Source organism: Sminthopsis crassicaudata, chromosome 4, assembly GCF_048593235.1.
Source record: "Sminthopsis crassicaudata isolate SCR6 chromosome 4, ASM4859323v1, whole genome shotgun sequence".
NCBI classification, from domain to species: domain Eukaryota; kingdom Metazoa; phylum Chordata; class Mammalia; order Dasyuromorphia; family Dasyuridae; genus Sminthopsis; species Sminthopsis crassicaudata.
Genome location: NC_133620.1, coordinates 456,305,344 through 456,325,126, shown reverse-complemented (window position 1 = coordinate 456,325,126; position 19,783 = coordinate 456,305,344). Strand labels below are relative to the sequence as shown.

The 19,783-nt window shown below is 47.1% G+C and overlaps 2 protein-coding genes across 4 annotated transcripts in view; one reads left to right on the top strand and one right to left on the bottom strand.

Moving 5' to 3' along the window:
• LOC141540955 (tapasin-like) overlaps positions 1-6,771 on the top strand; it is an 8,986-nt gene extending 2,215 nt beyond the window's left edge. Inside the window, exons 4-9 of the mRNA XM_074264908.1 lie at positions 253-491; positions 714-1,058; positions 2,169-2,501; positions 4,259-4,348; positions 5,369-5,385; positions 5,478-6,771. Of these exons, the coding sequence (XP_074121009.1) occupies positions 253-491; positions 714-1,058; positions 2,169-2,501; positions 4,259-4,348; positions 5,369-5,385; positions 5,478-5,492 (1,039 nt within the window). The 3' untranslated portion in view covers positions 5,493-6,771. The remainder of the gene's footprint in view (positions 1-252; positions 492-713; positions 1,059-2,168; positions 2,502-4,258; positions 4,349-5,368; positions 5,386-5,477) is intronic.
• Positions 6,772-12,446: 5,675 nt separating this feature from the next.
• Positions 12,447-19,783, bottom strand: part of RAP1GAP2 (RAP1 GTPase activating protein 2) — a 221,458-nt gene continuing 214,121 nt past the window's right edge. For all 3 annotated transcript variants that reach the window (XM_074263903.1, XM_074263902.1, XM_074263904.1), the window contains 2 exons: positions 18,521-18,559; positions 12,447-17,912 (listed from right to left, as the gene is read on the bottom strand). In XM_074263903.1, coding sequence (XP_074120004.1) covers positions 18,551-18,559 — 9 coding nt within the window. In that variant the 3' untranslated portion in view covers positions 12,447-17,912; positions 18,521-18,550. The remainder of the gene's footprint in view (positions 17,913-18,520; positions 18,560-19,783) is intronic.

Sequence of the window (19,783 nt, the reverse complement as noted above, 5' to 3'; positions counted from 1 at the left end):
TGTGTCTGAAGCGGGATTTGAATCTGGGGCTGAGACCAGCTCTGTTCTATCTGCACCTCGCCTCGGCCCAGAGAAGGCCATTCCAAAGAGCTGGAAGGAAAGAAACGGGACTTGAGCAAGTGAGTGTGGAGGAGGACGGGGCTGCTCCTCCCCAGGGCTGCTCCTCCCCAGGCTGCTCCTCCCCAGGCTGCTCCCTCCCTGGGTTAGCCCCTCTCTGGCTGCTCCCTTTCTGACGCTTCCTGGCGTTTGCAGACAGGGTGGGGGTCCTTCTCTCCCATGTGGACGAGGCCCCGGACCAGCTGGAGTGCACGATGAGCCCCTATTTCACCGCCAACACGCAGATCCTGTGGCCGGGCTTCCCTCGGCGCCAGGCCCAGCTGCCCACCTGGTACATGGTGACCGTCACCCACCGGGCGGCAGCTTCAGAATCAGCACCTTCTGCTTCCAGCCCACCGAGCCCGCCCCGGGCCCCGGCCCGACGCCCCTTTCAGGTGGGTACGTGGGGGAGCCCGGTGGGAGCCTGTCTGTCCCTGGCCTGCGGCCCAGACACCGCCTCTGGATGGGTCCCGACCTCTGACAATGACCTCCTCCTCGCTCTAGAGGCCCGTCCCTGCGCCCCTCCCCACCTGTCACTGTCTCACTGACTCCTCTCTCTCCGCCCCATCCCCGCCGGTACCCCCCTGCCACTGCTGCCTCCGTGCCTCTGCCCCCAGGAGTGTTCTCCCTTTACACCAAGGCCCCCCGAGTCCAGGTGAGGCTAGAGGGGACCGTGCTCCTGGCCTGTGGATTCTCCGTGGACCATGCCCCCGAGGCCGTGGACATGTCGTGGATGCTGCAGCAGAAGGGGGGGCAGCGCCGCGAGCTGCTGAAGTACTCTGGGAAACAGGGCCGAGTGACCCACCTCCACAAGCAGGCCGAGGCCTTCCCCGGCGAGATTCCCCGGGGCAACGCTTCCATCCGGCTCTCCAACGTGGCGGTCGAGGATCAGGGCAACTACATCTGCTCCGTGAGCGCGGCCGGGCTCCACTTGGAGCTCGCCTCCGAAGTGGCTGTCGTGGGTAACTCTCCCTGCTCTCCCCCCCCCCCCGCCTGGGAGGGGTGATGTGGGGACTCCTCGTCCTCATGCTACGTCGTTATCCCCATGGTACAGAAACAAGGAACGGCTTACCTAAGATCGCACACCTCCCGTGTTAAGAAGTACGCAGGCTCTTGTGGCTGCCCGACCTCCTAGAATTTCATACGTTTCTTATATACCATAGTTAAAAATGAAAACGTCTTGTCTGACGCCGTGCCCCTGACACAGCCCCTGCACTTGGACAGCCCATGGGGCAACCTGTGTTCGGTGGCTCCCCTGCCACTGCCTCTGAGCGCAGACACCCGGCTGCCAGGGTTCCTTCCCAATGTTCTTGGGGTTCTGGAGGCGGAACAAATCAGCTGATAAGCATCTATTAAGTGCCTCCTGGATGCCAGACAGTTAACAAACATTTATTAAGTACCTCTTATGTGCTGTCCTAAGTGCCAGGGATCCAAAGAAAGGAAGGAAATATACAGTGTCTGCTCTCAAGGAGGTTCCCGTTCCAGTCTCAGGTGTTAGGACCCAGGGAAGCAGTAACAATGTGAAACAGAGTCTGACCGGGGCACCCAGGTGGCGCAGTGGATAGAGCACCAGCCCTGAAGTCAGGAGGACCCGAGTTCAAATCTGACCTCAGACACGTAACACTTCCTGGCTGTGTGACCCTGGGCAAGTCACTTAAGCCCAATTGCCTCAGCCAAAGGGACAAAAAAAAAAAGAAAGAAAGAAACAGAGCCTGACTTAAGAAGCTTCCATTTGAATAGGGGGACTGATAGTAGTTTTTATATGGGAGTATGGGGTGCAGTTTGAGAGAGACAGAGACAGAGACAGAGACAGAGACAGAGACAGAGAGAGATGTAGTCCTGGTTGGGAAGTTCCTCTGCCAAGGGAGACAGCCAATTGCTCAGAATCTCAGTTTAGAGTTTAGGTGGCGTGGGCCACTGCTGATTGTCCAGGGTCCCACGGCTGGTCACTATCCCTCTAACAAATAGCTCCCATCCTTTCCCCTGCCCACCCCGTGGTGCCCACAGCAGTGCCAGTCTCTAGGAGTACTCCTCCTCCTGGTGCCCAAGGCTCCATTTTCCTCTCTCCCCAGAACCCCCCAAAGTGACGCTCAGCCCCCAGACCCCAGCTCTGACCTTGGAGGAAGGGGAGGAGCAGAAGCTGGTGTGCAAGGTCAGCCGCTACTTCCCGCTGGAGGCCCACATCCAGTGGCTTCGGGAGCCTCTGGAAGGGCGCATGCTCCCAGAAGTGGTGAAAAATGTTCTCTTCAGCAATCACCGGCAGAGCGGTGACGGAACCTACAGCTTATCCAGCTACTTCCTCCTGAAGGCCTCACGCAGCGATGATGGCTTCCGCTACACCTGCAGGGTGGAGCACCAGGGCCTGCACTTCCCCATCAGGAAAAGCATCACCGTCAGGGTGACAGGTACGTGGTCAGCCCTGCCCTGCTGTCTCCAGGGTCACCTGTTTGAGGGAGGGGCAGCCCGACTCCTCCACCATCAAGCTGGCAAACAGGTAGATGGGTTCTGTCTCACAGTGATGCTGCCTGTTGGGAAGTGAGCACTGGGGAGAAAATGATGGAGGAGTGAGAAATCTCTTGGGGAGGGATACCTGAGAGGGAACAGGTCACAGCTACCCACCTGCCCCACCTTCCCATCAAATGTGCCGTGGGGCAAAGAGCTGAATCTCTCTGGGTCTCAGTTTCCTTATCTGTCAGGAAGGTTATCCATTCTTGTCCTCACACGGACTCTTCATTAGGGGATATCAGCTCTCCCTTCTTTCCCTCTTTCATTTCTCGTCATCATCTTCCTTCTTCTGCACCTTTACCCCCTTCTCCTTCTCCTTCTCTTCTAGACGCTCTGCCCTGAGGGTGAACAACTCCTTTCCCCCACTTGATTCAGATTTTGCACATGTACATTTTCTCTCTTTCACGATCCCTTTGAGATACAGACCCAGTAAAGACACTGCTGGATCAAAGGGTTTGCACAGTTCAATAGCCCTTTGGACAGAACTCCACATTAAGGTCTTCCTTTTTTTTCTCCCTCACTGGCACCTTCTTCTGTTAAGTCTCATGTAACTGCCAAGAGACTTCACCCTGGCTCCCTAGCCTGGGTGGCCAAGCCAAGAGGTAAGGGTTTTGGTAGTGAACACGTGGGTCTTCTGACCAGGTGTTCACTAGGGAACCAACAAGTCAGGGCATCAGTCAGGGCATTATGTGAGTAGGTATAATAAAGGCTTTTAAGATTACACGTGACTGTTCTTGAGTGCGCTACCAGTTATTAAGCTATAGATTCAAGAGATCGTGGCCAGAGACCTTTGAAGGCCTCAGAGGATGGCGAGCCGGGTAGAGTTCACACTGCAAAGCACAGTGGTCAAAGGTACTCTGGTGGGTCTAGGACAGACTAGTAATTGTAACTGCTGGGAGAGCACGTTACAGTCTCACTTTTTTTTTTTCTTTCCTTTTTTTTTTTTTTTTTTTTTCTGAGAGGTAGAAGAAGAGAAAGCGATGGTTTTAGAATCCTGTGACCTCATCTCAAGTTAGGGCTCTCAGCTGAATGACCCTGGCCAAGTCTCCCAACTCTCTTAGGATCCCTGAGCCTCAGTTTTCTCACAAGATTCAGGACCTGTGATTTGGTTGGTCTAGGGAGTTCCCACAGGAGAAAACACCCTCCACCAATGCAGATTGCCACCTTAGGTACAGCTTTGGGAGTTTCCAATCAGAGTGGATGGTCTTTAAGGTCCCTTCCAGATCTTATATTCCATAGTCTTCTATCATTGGAATATAGTTGGAAGGGACCTCAGAGGACACTGAGTCCATTTTACAGATGAGGAAACTGAGAGATGAATGACTTGCCTAGGATCATACAGCTTGTCCCTATAAGGCAGGATTTGAACTTGAGACTTTCTTGACTCCAGATCCAGTTCTCTAACCACTGAACCACCTAGTTGCCCAAAGAGGTGAAAACCTCAGAAGGAGACCCTCAGATGGAGGCAAGGCCAGTGACCCCTTTGTGTCTGCCCTTTTCCCCATTGGGAGGTATTTCCCAGATTCCTCTCCTCCAGTTTTCTCAGCCAGCCCTTTTTAACATGAAAGGGACTCCTCCAATGAGTGGTGGGGCTGGGGGCTGGCCTTGCTCAGGCTCCAGGCCAGCTGCTCATCGGGCTGTTCCCGTCTCTCTGCAGAAAGATTTGGGCACAGTTCATGGCTGTTCCTGTTCATCTTTGCAGTCCTGATGCTTCTGCTTGCAGTGCTTTTAAAGTACCTGAACCAAGGTAAAGGCCAGCATTTGTTTGTTGGGCTGCTCTGGGAGAAAAAGGGAGGGAAATTAGCAACAACCATCTCCCCTGCTATGGGGAGTGCTGTTCTTCAATCCAGTTCCATTCAGAATTGCATGGCCTACCAGATGGTCTATACTCCAATTTTGTCCTTCCCTTGATTAAGTCTCCCATGGATGAAATATCCGGGGCTTTTGGGGAAAGTAACAGTTCAGATCCCCCCAAAATCTTAGGCTCAATCCATCAGTCAGTCAATCAGTAAACATTTATCAGTTGTTCACTCTATGGCAAACACTATGGTATAGGGAAAGTCTTTTGGTAAAAGTAGCTCTTGAATTGAGCTTTGACAGGAGCAGAGTTTTAAGAGGAAGAGGTGAGAGGAAGAATAGGGGAGCAGAGGGGAGAGCATCACTTTGGTAGCTGTGGGAAGGACGGATTGAAGAGGGAAAGTACTAGGTATAAGGACTAAAATTGGGAAGAAGGTGCTAGGTTCAAGGACTGAAACTGGGAGGACTACACAATCATCCAGGTGGGAGGGAATGAAGGCCAGTGTCTGTATGGTTTGGGGGTCAGTACAGTTAAGGAGACAGGTGGAAAAATGGAACCTGTAAAACGTGGGACTTGATTAGATGTGATAAGTGAGGGAAAAACTAAAATCAAGAATTCCATCAAGGAAGGGGAAAAGGTAATGAATTCTATTTTGGACATGCTGAAATTGGGGTAGAAATATCCAGCAAGCAGTCAGAAATCTCATTCTGGAGTTCAGCAGAGAGATAAGCACTGAATATCTAGAACTGGGAGTTGTCTGCATAGAAATGATAGTTAAATCCATGGGAACTGTTGATCTCAGCTAAAGAGTGTCGAGAGAGAATAGGAGAGAGTCTTAAGACTGAGCCTTGGGATACATTTAAATAAAGGAGGCAGGACATGACTACAAAGACAAGAAAGAAACAGTCCCAGCCTCCAAGGAGGAATATTCAATCTAACTCTTTTCTTATCCTTTTTTTTTTCTTTCAGTGAGACAAATGAACAAGGTGAGACCTTTATCTAATTTCTATTTCCTTCTTAATGGGATCTTGGAGGATGAGTGCAGGACTCTCACAATTTTTTGTATGTCTTTTTGCAGAGAAAACCATACTAGGAATTCGAAGCAGATGTTGGGAAAAGGAGAGACCTTTAGAAGTCAATGGTTGAGAGCCACCCAGTGCCATACAGTTTATATGGTGTAAGGCTTGAGTAATACACTACAAAGGCCCTGACAAAACATAGGTTCTAACCTCATTTTCTACTATGTGACAACAGGCAGATTGACTTTGAGAGCCAATTTCCTCATTTATAAAGTGGGGACAATAAAACCTATGACCTGAGTATCTCACAAGATTGTTGTAAGGAACAGATAATATACATAAAGCACTAGATAAAGGGTTACCTATTGTTTAGGATCATTATTAGTAGGGACAACCAAGTTAATATTCATTCATTGAGCAAATCTTTAGTTACCAGTCTATAAAATCTTTTCCCATCCTGCAATTGTGTTCTTCTCGGCCGGTTTTGATCTTTATCTGTCCTTAACTTTGTCATCTGACCTACTAATTTAGCTTAATGACCCTTATCAACCTCTCTGCTTCTGCAGTCTTTGGACTCCCAGGTTTTTCTATCTACAGAGACTTTTCATTTTTATCACCAGTGCTTGATACATAGTAAGTGCTTTAAAAAAGCTTTTAAATTAATTCATTCATTTCTCATATGAATAAATTCAGTCAAATCCACATACATGATCAATAGGACCCTATGCTGACATCATGAAACATTGACATGATGTTGGTCACTCACAGATCACCTTTGTGGTCTACCTCAAGCTCAGTCAGTGAGCCCCCCACCATTTGCTCCACTTGGCCCTGGGTCCTTTCTCCCCCCACCTTCTAGCTTCTCAGCCCATTCTGCATCTCACTACAGAGATTACCAAAGCTTCCACTCATAACTTTATTTCCAAGGCTTCAACTGGTCCTTTTAAAGTTGTATCACCTAAAATTGTTGTTTTCCCTGATAGAATTTGTGCTCTGATGCCCTTTTAATTTTTGGTAACTGAGGATTCAAGAAAACACATTGTGTTAATGTCTTAAATACATAGACACACAAAACAAGCTACCTTCTCCCCAACCAGAGCTTCTTACAAGAGGGTCTGCATCCTTACCTACAGTGTAGGGGAACTGTCAGAGAACCCTGCAGAAGCAATTATAAGAACCGTATTCAAATTCCATCTTAGAGATTGATGTGCCATCTGATACTGAACAAGTCATTGAATTTCTCTGAGCCTCAGTTTTCACATCTGTAAAATGGAAATAATATCAGTATTGTAATACTTACCTCATAGAGCATTGTGAGAATCAAATCAAATAAAGTGTTTTGAAAAACCTCAACACAGATGTCATCTATAGAAGCACTGCTGGGATTTCATTCCAGCTTCCTTTTCCACACCCAGTGGGATCACCTCTTGGTTCCTTTGCAGGGGAACAAGGTTTGGGACAGCCAAGTACGCATTCAGAATGGAAAATACACCAGCACTGGGGGCAGCTAGTTGGTGCAGTGGATAGAGCACCAGCCCTGGAGTCAGGAGGACCTGACTTCAACAAATTTGGTCTCAGACACTTAACACGTCCTGACTGTGTGATCCTGAGCAAGTCACAACCCCAAAAGCCTCAGCAAAAGAAAACAAAACAAAACAAAACAAACAAAAAAATACATCAGCAAAAAGCATCTTCTTCTCCTCTTCCCATCTCTCATGTTAGGGAAATGCTCAGTAAAGGCAAAGATAGAGATTGTCTTTTATCTCCTTTTGTATCCCCAGCATTAGCACAGTACCTGGCATGAAGCAGGGGCCTAATAAATTGACTGACAGTGGTCGAATAGAGCTGCAATTCTTTCTTTTACCAGGGGGTAGGATGACCGGAGGGAGAGGAAGCTCTATTATTGGTCCAGGGATCACCTGAGTGGGTTTGTGAGTGGGGGAGAGCTGGGGCTTCTGGCATTAGATGTGGAAGTGGTTTTTTGCTGGGGACACTCCCATGAGGCCCGCAGTCTGTGTCCTTTTTGGGCATTCTGGCCACAGCCAGACCAGAAAGGACAGCTCAACAGACACTTTTCACCTCGCTTCTCTCCTGGGAGCAGGACTGTGTAATAAGAGAGGAGATGATGGTCACAGATCTTTGGCTCACGTGCGTCATTGCCCAGGAAAGTCTTCCTCTGCCCCTGGAGACGAGGGTCTTCTTTCCATGCACATTTTCCCACAGACTATATTCCACTCTTCTTGGAGGGGCTGCCCTAAAGACAGCTCAAGATACTCTATGACTCTATACACACCTGCTCATGAGTCCCCACTGATGTGGTGCCCTGTAACACTCAGCAGGAAGACACAACTAGTTTAAAGCAAAAGGTATTTAATGAAACTGCATAATTTTAAAAAGTGATAGTAAAAGATTTTGCCCATGAGTCTGGGACATACAAATACACACATCATCACAGGGGTGAATAGGCACACCAGGAGCTAGTCTGATCAGGAATATGTACATACGGATGTGCAGGTAAGGGAATACTATGATGTCGGGGCTATTTTTGACCTCCAGGCCCGGCCCTGATAGTTTTTGCTCTCTGTGTATTCATCCAAATAAAATATGGATTTCTGCAGCTTGTTTATAATGGAAAACAATGCAGCTGATCATACAATATCAGGGTGGTCAGGGAGAGGAGAGCCCTTCCTTCTAGGGAAGTAGGGGGGGAAGGGGGAAAAGAAAGGGAAAGACTAATAGAAGGGAAAACAGAAGTTTTAGGGGAGAGAGGAGAGCCCGGGCCAGTGCAGATGGAAGCAGACTGGGGCATGGGGCTGAAGACATCATTTCTACCTCCCAGTCACTCTTGCCTCCCAGGCAGAGATCCGCCGGGCACATGGCTGGGGAGCATCTGTGAGCTTTTGCTGAAACCTTTGGCTCTGGGAGTAGCTCTTTCTCAGTGGTGTCAGTTAAACTCTCCTAGAAAAATCAAGTCTCTGCCTTCTCCCTCTCTTGAAGCAAATAAAAACCAAAGCCTTTTCAGCTTGCTCTCTTAATCCCTGAGCTCTCTTATCTACAAAGTTTTCAGCCCAGATGAGGGTTTGCTCTGGGAACCAAAAACAAAAGGCAGAGAGTTCCCTGACAAAGCTCAAACTTATCTTTGGAATTGAGTTTTCTGGTCTAAAGTCTGAATTTCTCCTGCCAGAGATCTCCACTTTGACTATAGTGAGCATCTCCTGTTCCTCCTGGTTTTTATCTCTGAAAGCTAGATTCATACTGGGGCTTTTCACCCAACATGGTTGATAACAGGAACAAGTGGTACAATGGGCAGAGCACTGGGTCTGGAGTCAGGAAAACCTAAGTTCAAATTCAGCTTTCCTGGATGTGCGACACTGGGCAAAACACCTCCACCGTCTGCCTCAGTTTTGTCATCTGTAAACTGGGGATAATAATTGCCCTAGTATCCATGCTGTTGCGAAAATTAAATGAAATAAATTGTAAAGTGTTTAGTCCAGAGCCTGGCACATAGTAAATGCTATATAAATGCTATATTAGGGGTGTGGGACTCTGGAGAGACCGAGACAGAAGGGGGGAGATATTGAGGGAAATGGATGGGAAAATGAGAGCACATTAGGTTGGGGCAGAGTCTTGCAGAGAAGTTTCTGGATATTTGGCACTTAGAACAGAGACTATTACTAGCAATGTGACCTTGTGTAAGTAACTTCCCCTGTTTGCCTTAGTTTCCACAGCTGTAAAACAGGGATCATGAAAGCAGCTCTCTTCCTGGGTTGTTGTGTGAATGAAATGAGAGAATATTACTGGATTCGACAGCTTAGTTGTGTGATCCTAGGGAAATCCCTCAGTTTCCCCATCTGTGAAATGGGGATCATAATAGCACCTCTCTTCCAAGGTTGTTGTGAGAGAATATTGCTTGGTTTGGACAGGCTCGTAGGCCCATGGTCAATAAGCATTTATAAATAATAGCTAACACAGCGTTAACAAGCACTATCTAAGCTAATGTCTAAGGAAGGCCTGGAACTCAGGTCTTTCTGACTCAAGCCTATGCTCTGTGCACTATGGCACCACCTGGCCTCTGACTGTATAACACTTGGCAATGCACCGAGGCCTGAAGATCATGGATTTAGAGATTTAAGGGTTATCATAGTAGACCCTTTTAATTTCCAGATAAGGAAACTGAGGCTCAAAGATGTTGAGTGTCTGGCCATCAAAGGCCAAATCCTTCTTCTTACAGATCAGGAAACTGCGACCTAGAGAAATGAAGAGGATTGGGTGTTTTCTAACTCCAAGAGTATAAAATTCTCTATTCTAGTGAGAGGGCAGCAGGCAGCACTGGACAGAGCTGCAGTCAAAAGGATCTGGGTTCAAATTCTGTCTCAGACATTTACTGGCTGTATGACCCTGGGCAAGTCACTTCACCCTATTTGTCTCAGTTTCCTCATTTGTCAAAAGAGCTGAAGAAGGAAATGACCAATCACTCCAGTGTCTTTGCCAAGGAAAAACCCAAAAGACATAATGGGGATATGGTTGAAATAACTCACACACTCTGCCACATACAATCACAATACTCTAAGTGAGGCTCTGAACCTTGACCCTTACTGATTACTTTTGGTATGTTCTGTCCAGTTCCAGGGACTACTGATAAGATGCTGCTGGCTCTAGAGGAGATTGACCAGGATGCTGAGGAGGCTGGAGGCCATGAGGGATGGAGGCAGGGATCGGGGTGCTGATGGCAGGGGCTTCTGGGGCCACACCAGAAGGTTGAACCATAGTTATCTTGAGGATGGGAAAGGTTGTCCCAAATCTTCCTAAGCTCCAACTGCTGACAGGTCCCTTCCTTTCTTTAGTTTCTGATTTAGAGACTGAGGAAAGGGAGGTCTATTTTATATCTTTTTATATGTATATAATTTATATTTATATTTCTTATTTATATATTTATCTAAAAACACCCCAAGCTTTTAACCTTCAATTATTAAAGTAATTTTCATTGTATTTTGTGGTTCATGAGGGCCTCTTGTTAATTTTTTTTTCCCCTGAGGCTGGGGTTAAATGACTTGGCCAGGGTCACACAGCTAGGAAGTGTTAAGTGTCTGAGACCAGATTTGAACTCAGGTCCTCCTGACTTCAGGGCTGGTGCCCTATCCACTGAGCCCCTTAGCCGCCCCACCTCTTGTTAATTTAAAGGAAAGAAATGATATCAAATTATAGCTGAACCGTCAAATTTAGGCTTAGTCTCTGATGCTGTGAGAGAAAAGGACTTCATGTCCAGTGGAGAGAAGGCTGACTTGGGAGTTAGGGGACCGGGGTTCAAACCCCAGCTTTGTCTTTTGCCACCTGTGTGGCATTGGGTATATTACTTTTCCTCAGTTTCCTTTTCTGTAAAAAGAGGGGTTGAACGAGGTGGTGGCCTTCCAGATATAAGTATAGAATCCAAAAGATGATAAATCCCCCCATTTCCCAAGCTGTAAAGTGAAGAGGTTGGGCTTGATGGCAGGAAGTCCCTTCCAGCTCTTTATCTAGAAAATGGGTGATTTGTAAAATGGGTATCAATGAGATCATGCTTATTTTGGTTGACTTGAATCAGAAAAAGCCTCACAAGTCTATTATTCTATTATAATGTTGTTGGGGGATCAGTGCCAGATGAATAAAATGGCTGCTTCTGGTAATTGAGTAAAAGTATTGGGTTCAAAATCTATAGACTTAGTATCTTTGTTACAGCTCCAATGGCTAGTAGGACAATGGGACTGTTAATATCTCATCTTTTCACATGAGTTCTAGGCCTGGATCAGGAAAACTTGAGTTCAAATCCTGCCTTAGATACTTATTAGCCGTGTGACTCTAGTCAATTAACTGCTATATGTCTCAGTTTCCCATCTGTAAAATGGGATAATAATAGCTTCTACCACTCATATTTACCTCAATTTCCCCATCTATAAAATGGGATTAGTAACAGCTTCTACCTCCCAGAGTTTTTTTTTTTTTTCTTCTGAGGCAGTTGGAGTTAAGTGACTTGCCCAGGGTCACACAACCAGGAAGTGTTAAGTATCTGAGGTCAGATTTGAACTCGGGTCCTCCCGACTTCAGGCTGGAGCTCTATCCACTGCATCACTTAGCTCCCTTCTCCCAGAGTTCTTGCAAGCCTCAAAGTGAGATGATAATTGTAAAAGGCTAAGTGGAGTGCCTGGCACATAGTAAGTGCTATATAAATGTAACTATTGTTATCGTTGTTATCATTATTAACCAACAGACACTTCTTAAGTACCTACTATGTGCTGGGCACTATGGCAGGTGATTGGGGAGTGGAGTGGGGCCAATGGTAAAATGACTCTCAATGAATTTATGTTGTAACAGGAGAAATTATTAACATTGAAAGCTGAAACTGCTTTTGTAAGATGCTTTTTTGCTTTTTGCTGAGCACTGGTAGCACCCAGTCAGCATCTGAGGATTATACCTGGATTTAAATCCCAGAGCTGAGCTGAGAGAATGTGACTTGGAAATTAATGTGAAACAGCAACAGGACGACAATGTGACGATCAGTTCTGATGGCCGTGGCTCTTTACAACAGCGAGGTGATTCAGGCCCCTTCCAATGGTCTTGTGATGGAGCGAGCCATCTGCACCCCGAGAGAGAACTAGGGGGGGCACTAAGTGTGGGTCACAACATTGTATTTTCATGTTTTGGTTTTGTTTGCTGCGTTTTGTTTTCTCTTATTTTTCCCCCTTTTGCTCTGATTTTTCTTGTGCAACATAATTGTGGAATTATATGTAGAATTGTACGGGTTTAACATATATTGGAAGGAGAAAAAAAATTTGGAACACAAGGTTTTGCAAGAGTTAATGTAAAACTATCTATGTATATAGATTCAAAAAAGCTACACAAAGAAATGTGAAAGAGCTGAATTTTCTTCCAAGAGGGCTGCTTGTAGGCAGTGAGTCTTGAGTTTTCAAAGAAGTGGGGAAAGAGAGGTCCAGACAAGCTGGGTCAGGAGGGCCAAGGCTGAGGTCCCACCCAGAGAATCTCATACACTGATGGACACAAAATATGTTATTTATTGTGAATTTCTGCAAAGACACATTTAAGCAACAAAATATACATTTGTGAACCTTTTAGAATTTGTTTTATACATTAACCAATACACCATGTTACCGTAGCAATAAATTAAATGTACACTATTTACAGGGCATAGGCAATCAGACTTACAAAGCACCTCTCCGCTCTAAAAAGGAAAAAGAAACGTGATAATCACCACCACTGTCAGAGCTGAACGTGGCTCTGAGATTTCCATTGCTCTCAAGAACTCTCTGCACAGATGAACATCGCTGCACTTAGGAAAGCGTCACAAAACGACATTTTTGAAAAAGAAAAGGGAGGGTCTTTAACCATGCTAGGAGATCAGTGAGAGGAATGGAAAGGACCAGGTTTATTTACTCTAGCAGAAAATCAGGAAAGTGGAACGTCACAAAGAAAGGAATGGATGAGAATTCGTTTGCTCTGGAGTTCGCCCATATACCAATGGAGTTAAACACAAAGCAGGAAGCCAGACCCTCCTTCTAGGGCCATCTTGTCACTCAAGGTCTTCTGTTCCTATCTACTCTGCTCAGCTCCCATGGACTGACGCTTCCATAGCCTGGCCCAGCTCTCCTCCCAGAGGGATGGGAATTCCAGTGACATACACACACAAAGGTTTAAAAAGCTGACTTCTCTTTCTCAGGATTTGGAAGAAAAAAGAATGGAACTGGAGCCTGAGCAAAGAAAATCTGTGCAGAATTGGCTGTGGGTGCTCAGGAACCTTTCTTCTGTTCCCAGAAAAGTTCCTGGGAAGTCCTGCTTTCCAAAATACGAACTCACCATCACCCCAGCAATTAGAAGATGCTCATCCCTTTGGTCTATATCATTTGAGGAAAGCCTTGCTCCCTAGTCCCCCCCCAAAACCCCAACAATTCCACCATTCTCTAGGCTTGGGTGTAGGAATGTAACAAACAGATGTTTTTGTAGGGGCTTTGGAGCAACATCTAAATTAATTAATGAAAATCTAGCCTCCCATTCTGGTGAAGTAGTAAGGAATAGACTGGGTTCTCCAAGTAGGGTCCAGAAATTAATATTCGAAATTAGTTTTTATTTCTATTATGGTAAATATCTATAAATATAACCCACATAAACAAAAACTCTTTTGACAGAACCTCTGTAATTTTTAATTGTATAAAGATACTGAGAACAAAAGTTTGAGAACCACTGGGATAGAAGAGACATCTTTAGACACTATTTTGCTTTCTGCTAAGAGAGAACCAGGGTGGGTTTAGATTAATAACTGAATTAATTTTGGCCCCAGCTCTGACTCCTACAAAAGATTTGGGGCGGGGAGCTAGCATAGCCCTCAGTGACAATGAGTCTAAGATCTAGCTGGCCATCGGACTTTTTGGTTTCTTGGTGAGTTCAAAGTCCTAGGAATTTTTGCTAGGGAAAGTCAACGAATTCTCCCTCCATCTCATTCACCTGAACCTCGATTAAGCTTTCTCTGTACAAATCTGGGCCAAGGTCCACGCTACCTCAGAAAATCAGACTTTCCTATTCTTGACGCAGGCGACAAACCTTGAGAGTCCAACTTACTCACTTTGGTAGAACGCTCATGCGATTCACTGGAACTAATGGGGATGGGAGCGTGGTGGTGGTGAGCTTGTAGCATGGAAAGTGGGAGCTGAAACCTGGCGTCTGGTCTCATCTGGGAGAAGACGTGGCCGTGGGCAAACTGATTTATGTCCCTGGGCCTCAGCTTAGCTCATGTGTAAGATGAAGGAGCAGGACTGGGTGGTCTCCAACTTACTGCCAGTTCTAACAGCCTCCAACTTCTAGAATTCTGAAACCTTCTAAAACAGTGACAAAGTCACTCCTCCAAAGGAAGAGTCTTGTTACCTTCCAAGCAGAAACAGCTGACTAAGTAAGGTTTACCAGGAACGGTAAAGAATCAAATTGTCTTACCGAACCATCTGTAAGCAGTCAGGCGCCCTGAAAGTGCTTGGAGACACTTTATTTCCTTGAGATCTGTTCCCGCTCCCTCCTACCTGGCAAACCCTTCCTTCATAGATGGACAAACTTCCCCAATTCTTAGATGGTCCTAAATGAGCAAAACTGAGCATAACCACTAGCAGCTTGTGCTACTTTTTCACTCTTTCCACCTGCTGCCAGCAAACCCAGAAAGTATCTCCAAAGGCCAAGCGTCCCAGAGAAGGAAATGCCCATTCTGGGGAGCGATTTCTGGAGAAGTTCTCAGGGGACCCCGGCATGTGGGCCCACACTGGTAGGAGTTACTGAGTCATCAGGGATTAGGTTGCTTAAAAGCCAAGTTTGGATCGCAATACTGTAAACAAAGTTGAAATCCAGAGGTACAAGGAAGAACCTTGTTCTAACCTCGTTTTCTTCCTTCTCCGGGCACCGGGGACACAGATGAGCAGATAGTGTTCATACGTTAAGCCAGCGGGTAAGTATTTACAGGATGCTGGGTCTCGGTGCCAGACCCAAAGGGAGGGAGGGAGGCCATTTCAGAAGCTACTGAAGTCAACCATAAGGAAGTGGGAATCCAAGGCTGCTGCTCTACTCCCCAGCCTCCAACTCCTGGGGACAGCAGGGGGGTGGACGACTGTCTGCCAGGAGGTGGGCTGAGGGCTTAGAGCCAGCCTGGGGGGGATGAGGAGATGGAGCCTGAGGCTCCACAGGTGGGAGACACATTGCGACCTAAAAAAGCAATCACCCCAAATCCTGATTAAAGGCACTGCTGCTTCCAGGCAGACGGGAGCAGCTACAGTCAAAATTTACTTATTTGACTAACCTGGGGAGGGAACAGGACGGCATTAGGGGAGGAAGGCTCAGGTTGAATTAGTGACAAGTGGAAAGAAATACAGAATATTCTGCAACTAAACATTGCTTATGACTTTCAAGGACATACAGACACAATGAAAAGTGTGGCCAAGGCCTAACTGACCTGCTTGAAGAAAAAGATAAGAATCACATGGAATAATCACGTTATTTATGTACAAATGGGTGCTGCCAAAGCAAGGTTTAAGAGCACCTGACTAGGTCAACTTTTGAGAGGATTCTTTATAAGATCAATCTTAGTTAGGCTAATAATTTATTTAGACCAACTCCTCTCCTTATAGGTAGTGTGTAGAGGGAAGTCTCAGGTGGGAACCATGGGAAAGGGAAAGCGGCCTGGCTAGGGTCGGACAGAGGGAAAGCCTGGGCCATCGTCCCAGCTCTGACACTAAGTGAGCTTGAGCAAATTATTTCTGCAAAGTGCTCAGATTGTTGTCCTTGAGCAAAAACAAAAAACTTCTGTCTTCTCATCTTTCAAAAAAATAGAGATATAGCAGGTAACTTTGAAGTTCCCTTCTAACAACATATAAAAGGACCCCGGCCTAGTATTGAATTGTTACAAACTCCAAATCATTTGGGTTCCTTGTTTCTAAAACTTATCTGGAAAAATCAGTAGGAAATTACTGTTGCTCAAGAAAAAGAAAAGCTGTTCATTTCAACTTGGGTAAGGAAAACAGCCCAGATGTCCGTCGCATAAGAATTCGGCATGCTGGGCCGGCTGCTGTCCTTAACGTTTTGTTAAGTCTAAGATTAAGTTGATGGGGGAACCTTAAGCCCATCTCCCATCCATACTTCTCAGGGAGTTCCCCTTGGTCCAGATCTCTAGGAGGCAAAAGCAGGCATCTGGCCCTGCTGTAATGGAAAGTCAGGCTCTGGAGTGTGGATATAGACTCAGATCCTACCTCTGAGGCTTAGCATCTTCGTGACTTTAAATAAGTCCCTTTGCTTTCCATGGGCCTCAGTTTCCTCATCTGTAAAAAGGGATACTACGTATGGGCAGTGAGATGGGGCAGTAGATAGAGGGCCGGCCCGAGTTCTAATCTGATTCAGACTTAACACTTCTGCCTGTGTGACCCTGGGCAAGTCACTTAGATCCAAATGCCTCAGCAAAGAAAAAAAGGAGAGACCCCATAGTGGCTGAGGTTCCCTTTTCAGCTTTGGATCTACATTGTGATATCCAGCTCTCGGCCTTGCAGCCTGGGCAAGGGTGGGGGGGGGGAGAGTCAGACGCTGAGGCAGACTATGAGTGGATTCCAAATGGCCACAGAAACCTGCATTTGGGCCCAAGTCTCACCTCACTGGCCCACGTCTCCCTTCCTCCAGGACCGAGCCAACTGATGACTGCCCCATGGTCTCTCCGAGTCCCTCCTTGCCCCTGCATTTGGCCTCTGACTCTCTTACAGAGCTCTCCGTGAGAGCTGGGGAAGATGGGAGGAGGTGAGGAAGTCCCCTTCCAGCAGCCTCAGACAGGGACCCGTGGTCTGAATGAGAAGAGGCCGGGCTGGAAATTCATCTGACTTTGGCCATGCAAAGAACCCACATTTCTCTGCTGATGGTGCTTGGGAGGCTTCCCCAATGTTGGGGATGTTGGGAGAGGAGGAAGGGGCAGATTCCCCCCCAGCCAGGGCTTCAGAAATGCTAGTTAACTAATGAATGCTTAGGGAAGCCCATGAGGATGGAGAATAAGTGGCCCAAGGGTCCTGACCATTCTGTCAGAACCCTCCCAAGCTTGGTTTCTGGGAGAAGAGAAGGGAAATCCCAACAAGGGCCATCACCCCCAGCCACGCCAGGTTTGAGATGTGATGAGGTCACTTCCAGGAGCCTAGAACAGGCCACTTACTTTCAAATCCCCCCCTTTTTTGAGCTCGTTTTCCTTTTCTAGCTTCAATCTCCCTCTTTTCCTGTCTCCCTCCAACCCTCCTCAAGCCTGCTTCCCAAAGGAGTTATCCCTCAACAGAGGCTGCCCCTGGAAGGAATATGAACATGGGGCCCGACCAAGGTCAGTCTTGGGCCTTCCTGGCGTTTTATGGTGGACTTTTGCTTAAGGAAGGGAGAAGGAAGCCTGCCTGTGGACAGAGCGCCGACCGCTAACTCAGCTCCTCAGGGACCAATCAGGCCGGGGACCCGAAGCCTGGCCTCTGCCCACCATGCACAGACAGGACGGAAGCAGATGGAGACGTACCATGGTGGGCACCAGAGGGCACAGGACGGTGGGGGAGGAAGCTGGGGGGCAGAGACCTTTTGTGGAGCGCGCTCCTCTGAGGAGAGTGCACAGGCGCACAGCAGTGGGAGGTCCAGCTGCAGCACGGGGAGGGCACAGGACAAATCCACAAAGAGACCGAGGGGCGGGGCCCAGGGGCTGGGCCGCATCGTGTCCAGTGTATGCTACATGTACAAGGAGCCTCTTCTCATAACGGCAGGAGGTGGGCCTGCTCGGGGCATGCCGCCCCCGGGAACGTCGGGGAAGGTTGGGCTACACATGGTGCTGAGTGGGAGGCTGGTCTCAGCTCGGAGCTGGTGGCAAGGGGGCACTGGTCATGGGAGCAGCTTCAGGGAGTAGTGTAGTGGACAGATGTTCCCAAGGTCTCGGTGGAAGAAGAGCTGTCTCCCTGGACTGAGGCAGGATTGCCCTGAAGGAAACGGAGGAGAAGGAGAGTCTCAGAGTCAGGGTGGGTGATGGGAGGCGCAGGCTGGGGGCAGAAAAGAGGCTGGACGAGTGTTAAAGAAAAGGTTTCATGCCTCTTTTCCCTTTCCGGGGACCCCCCAAGCTCTTTGTGTGTGTGTGTGTATATATATATAAATTATTTAATAGCTCCTAGCACATAATTAATAAAAATAATAATCATAAATAAAAGTGTGTTCCCTTCCTTTTCCCTTCCCATATATTGAATTCCTACTACGTGCTAAGGATATAGAGGCAAAAGTAAAACAACTCCTTCAAGGAACTTATATTCTATGTGACTACCAGATTTGGATTCACTTTAATGTAATTAACGCTCTCCTCTTGTACCCAAATGCAGCCTACTCCCGTCCTCGCTCCAGACTTGAGGCTTTCAGGGAAGAGAGGACTTGGATTCTTGCCCACTTAAACCTGCGTCCAAACTTCCCAGGCTGACGGAGCCCTGAGCTGGCTGCCTCCCTCTGAACGGCCTTTGCTAAGTCAGAGTGAAGGTTAGAAATGGGACCGAAAAGGGGACGCGACCCACCTGGATCCAAGCGAGACAAGCCCTCCACTCACCTTGGACAAGTGAAGGACTTCTCTTTTCCACTAGTGACCCTGCTCCAGGACAGAATCAGAACAAAGACTTGACATGATCATCAATCATTTAACGGTAAAAAGCATTTATCACTCATCGGGGCCAGGCATGGGGCAGTGACGAAGGGGAGCCGTCCAGGAGATCTGCTCTGAGTGAAGGAGCAGGGAAGGGAGACTCCCCGTCACAGATAACCGGAAGGCTGCGTTTCTAGTATTCTAAAGCACGGGGTAATCGACCCTCAAAAATAATGGCGGCCCATTAAGATGCCTCAGACTAGGGAAAACTTGCACTTATTGGCTCACTCATTCGCTCTCTGGTTCTCAGTGGTGAAACAGACTTAAAATCTTTCTGATTTAAGGGGAAACAGTTGAGTATCTAGTGGCAAAAAAGACCTTCCAACACTCTCAAGTTCAGTCTGAACCAGATTAAAATGTAACAAGACTGATGGGTTGTGGGCTGACCATCTAAATAAGAGTCAGTGAGACTTCAGGGTCATAGAATCAGGAATCTAGAATCACCGAATCCAGCTCACTCGTTTTGAAGATGAGGAGACTGAGACTGAGAGAAATCACCTGCCAAAGGCAGCCTAATAAATATATACAGAGGGCACCCCTCAAGTCAGGAGGACCTGAGTTCAAATCTGACCGTTGACACTTAATGGCTGTGTGACTCTGGGCAAGTCACTTAACCCCAACTGCCTCAGCAAAAAACAAACAAACAAATAAATAAATAAATAAATTTTTAAATAAAAAAAATAAATATAAATAAATAAATATAGAACGCAGTAAGTGGCTTGTTGGGGGCACCAAGTGGAATTTTACAAGGGGGTCCCCACAGGGTACAGCCAACGTCTTCATCTACATCAGTGGAATAATGATAGCTAACACTTTTAAATGGTTTTCTAGAGGACATATTATCTCCTCTGGTTGTCATGATAACCCCCAGAGACAGATGCTATTATTATCTCCATTTTACAGATGTGGAAATGGAGACGTAGCGACTCATCCAACCTATCCCCGCTGTGCCGGTGTCTGAGGCAAGATCTGAACTCAGGTTTTCAAACGCCAAGTCTATGCATGACGAGCAGGCGCTAACTGCCATTAACCGACTGTCTGAAAGCGGGGTTTGGGTCCTCTCAGCTTGGGATCCAGGAATCCTAGTTTGTAAAACTACTTTGGGGCCGATTTCAGGTGATCAGTTTCTTCAGCAATCCTGTGTATTTTATTTTATGCATTTAAAAATGT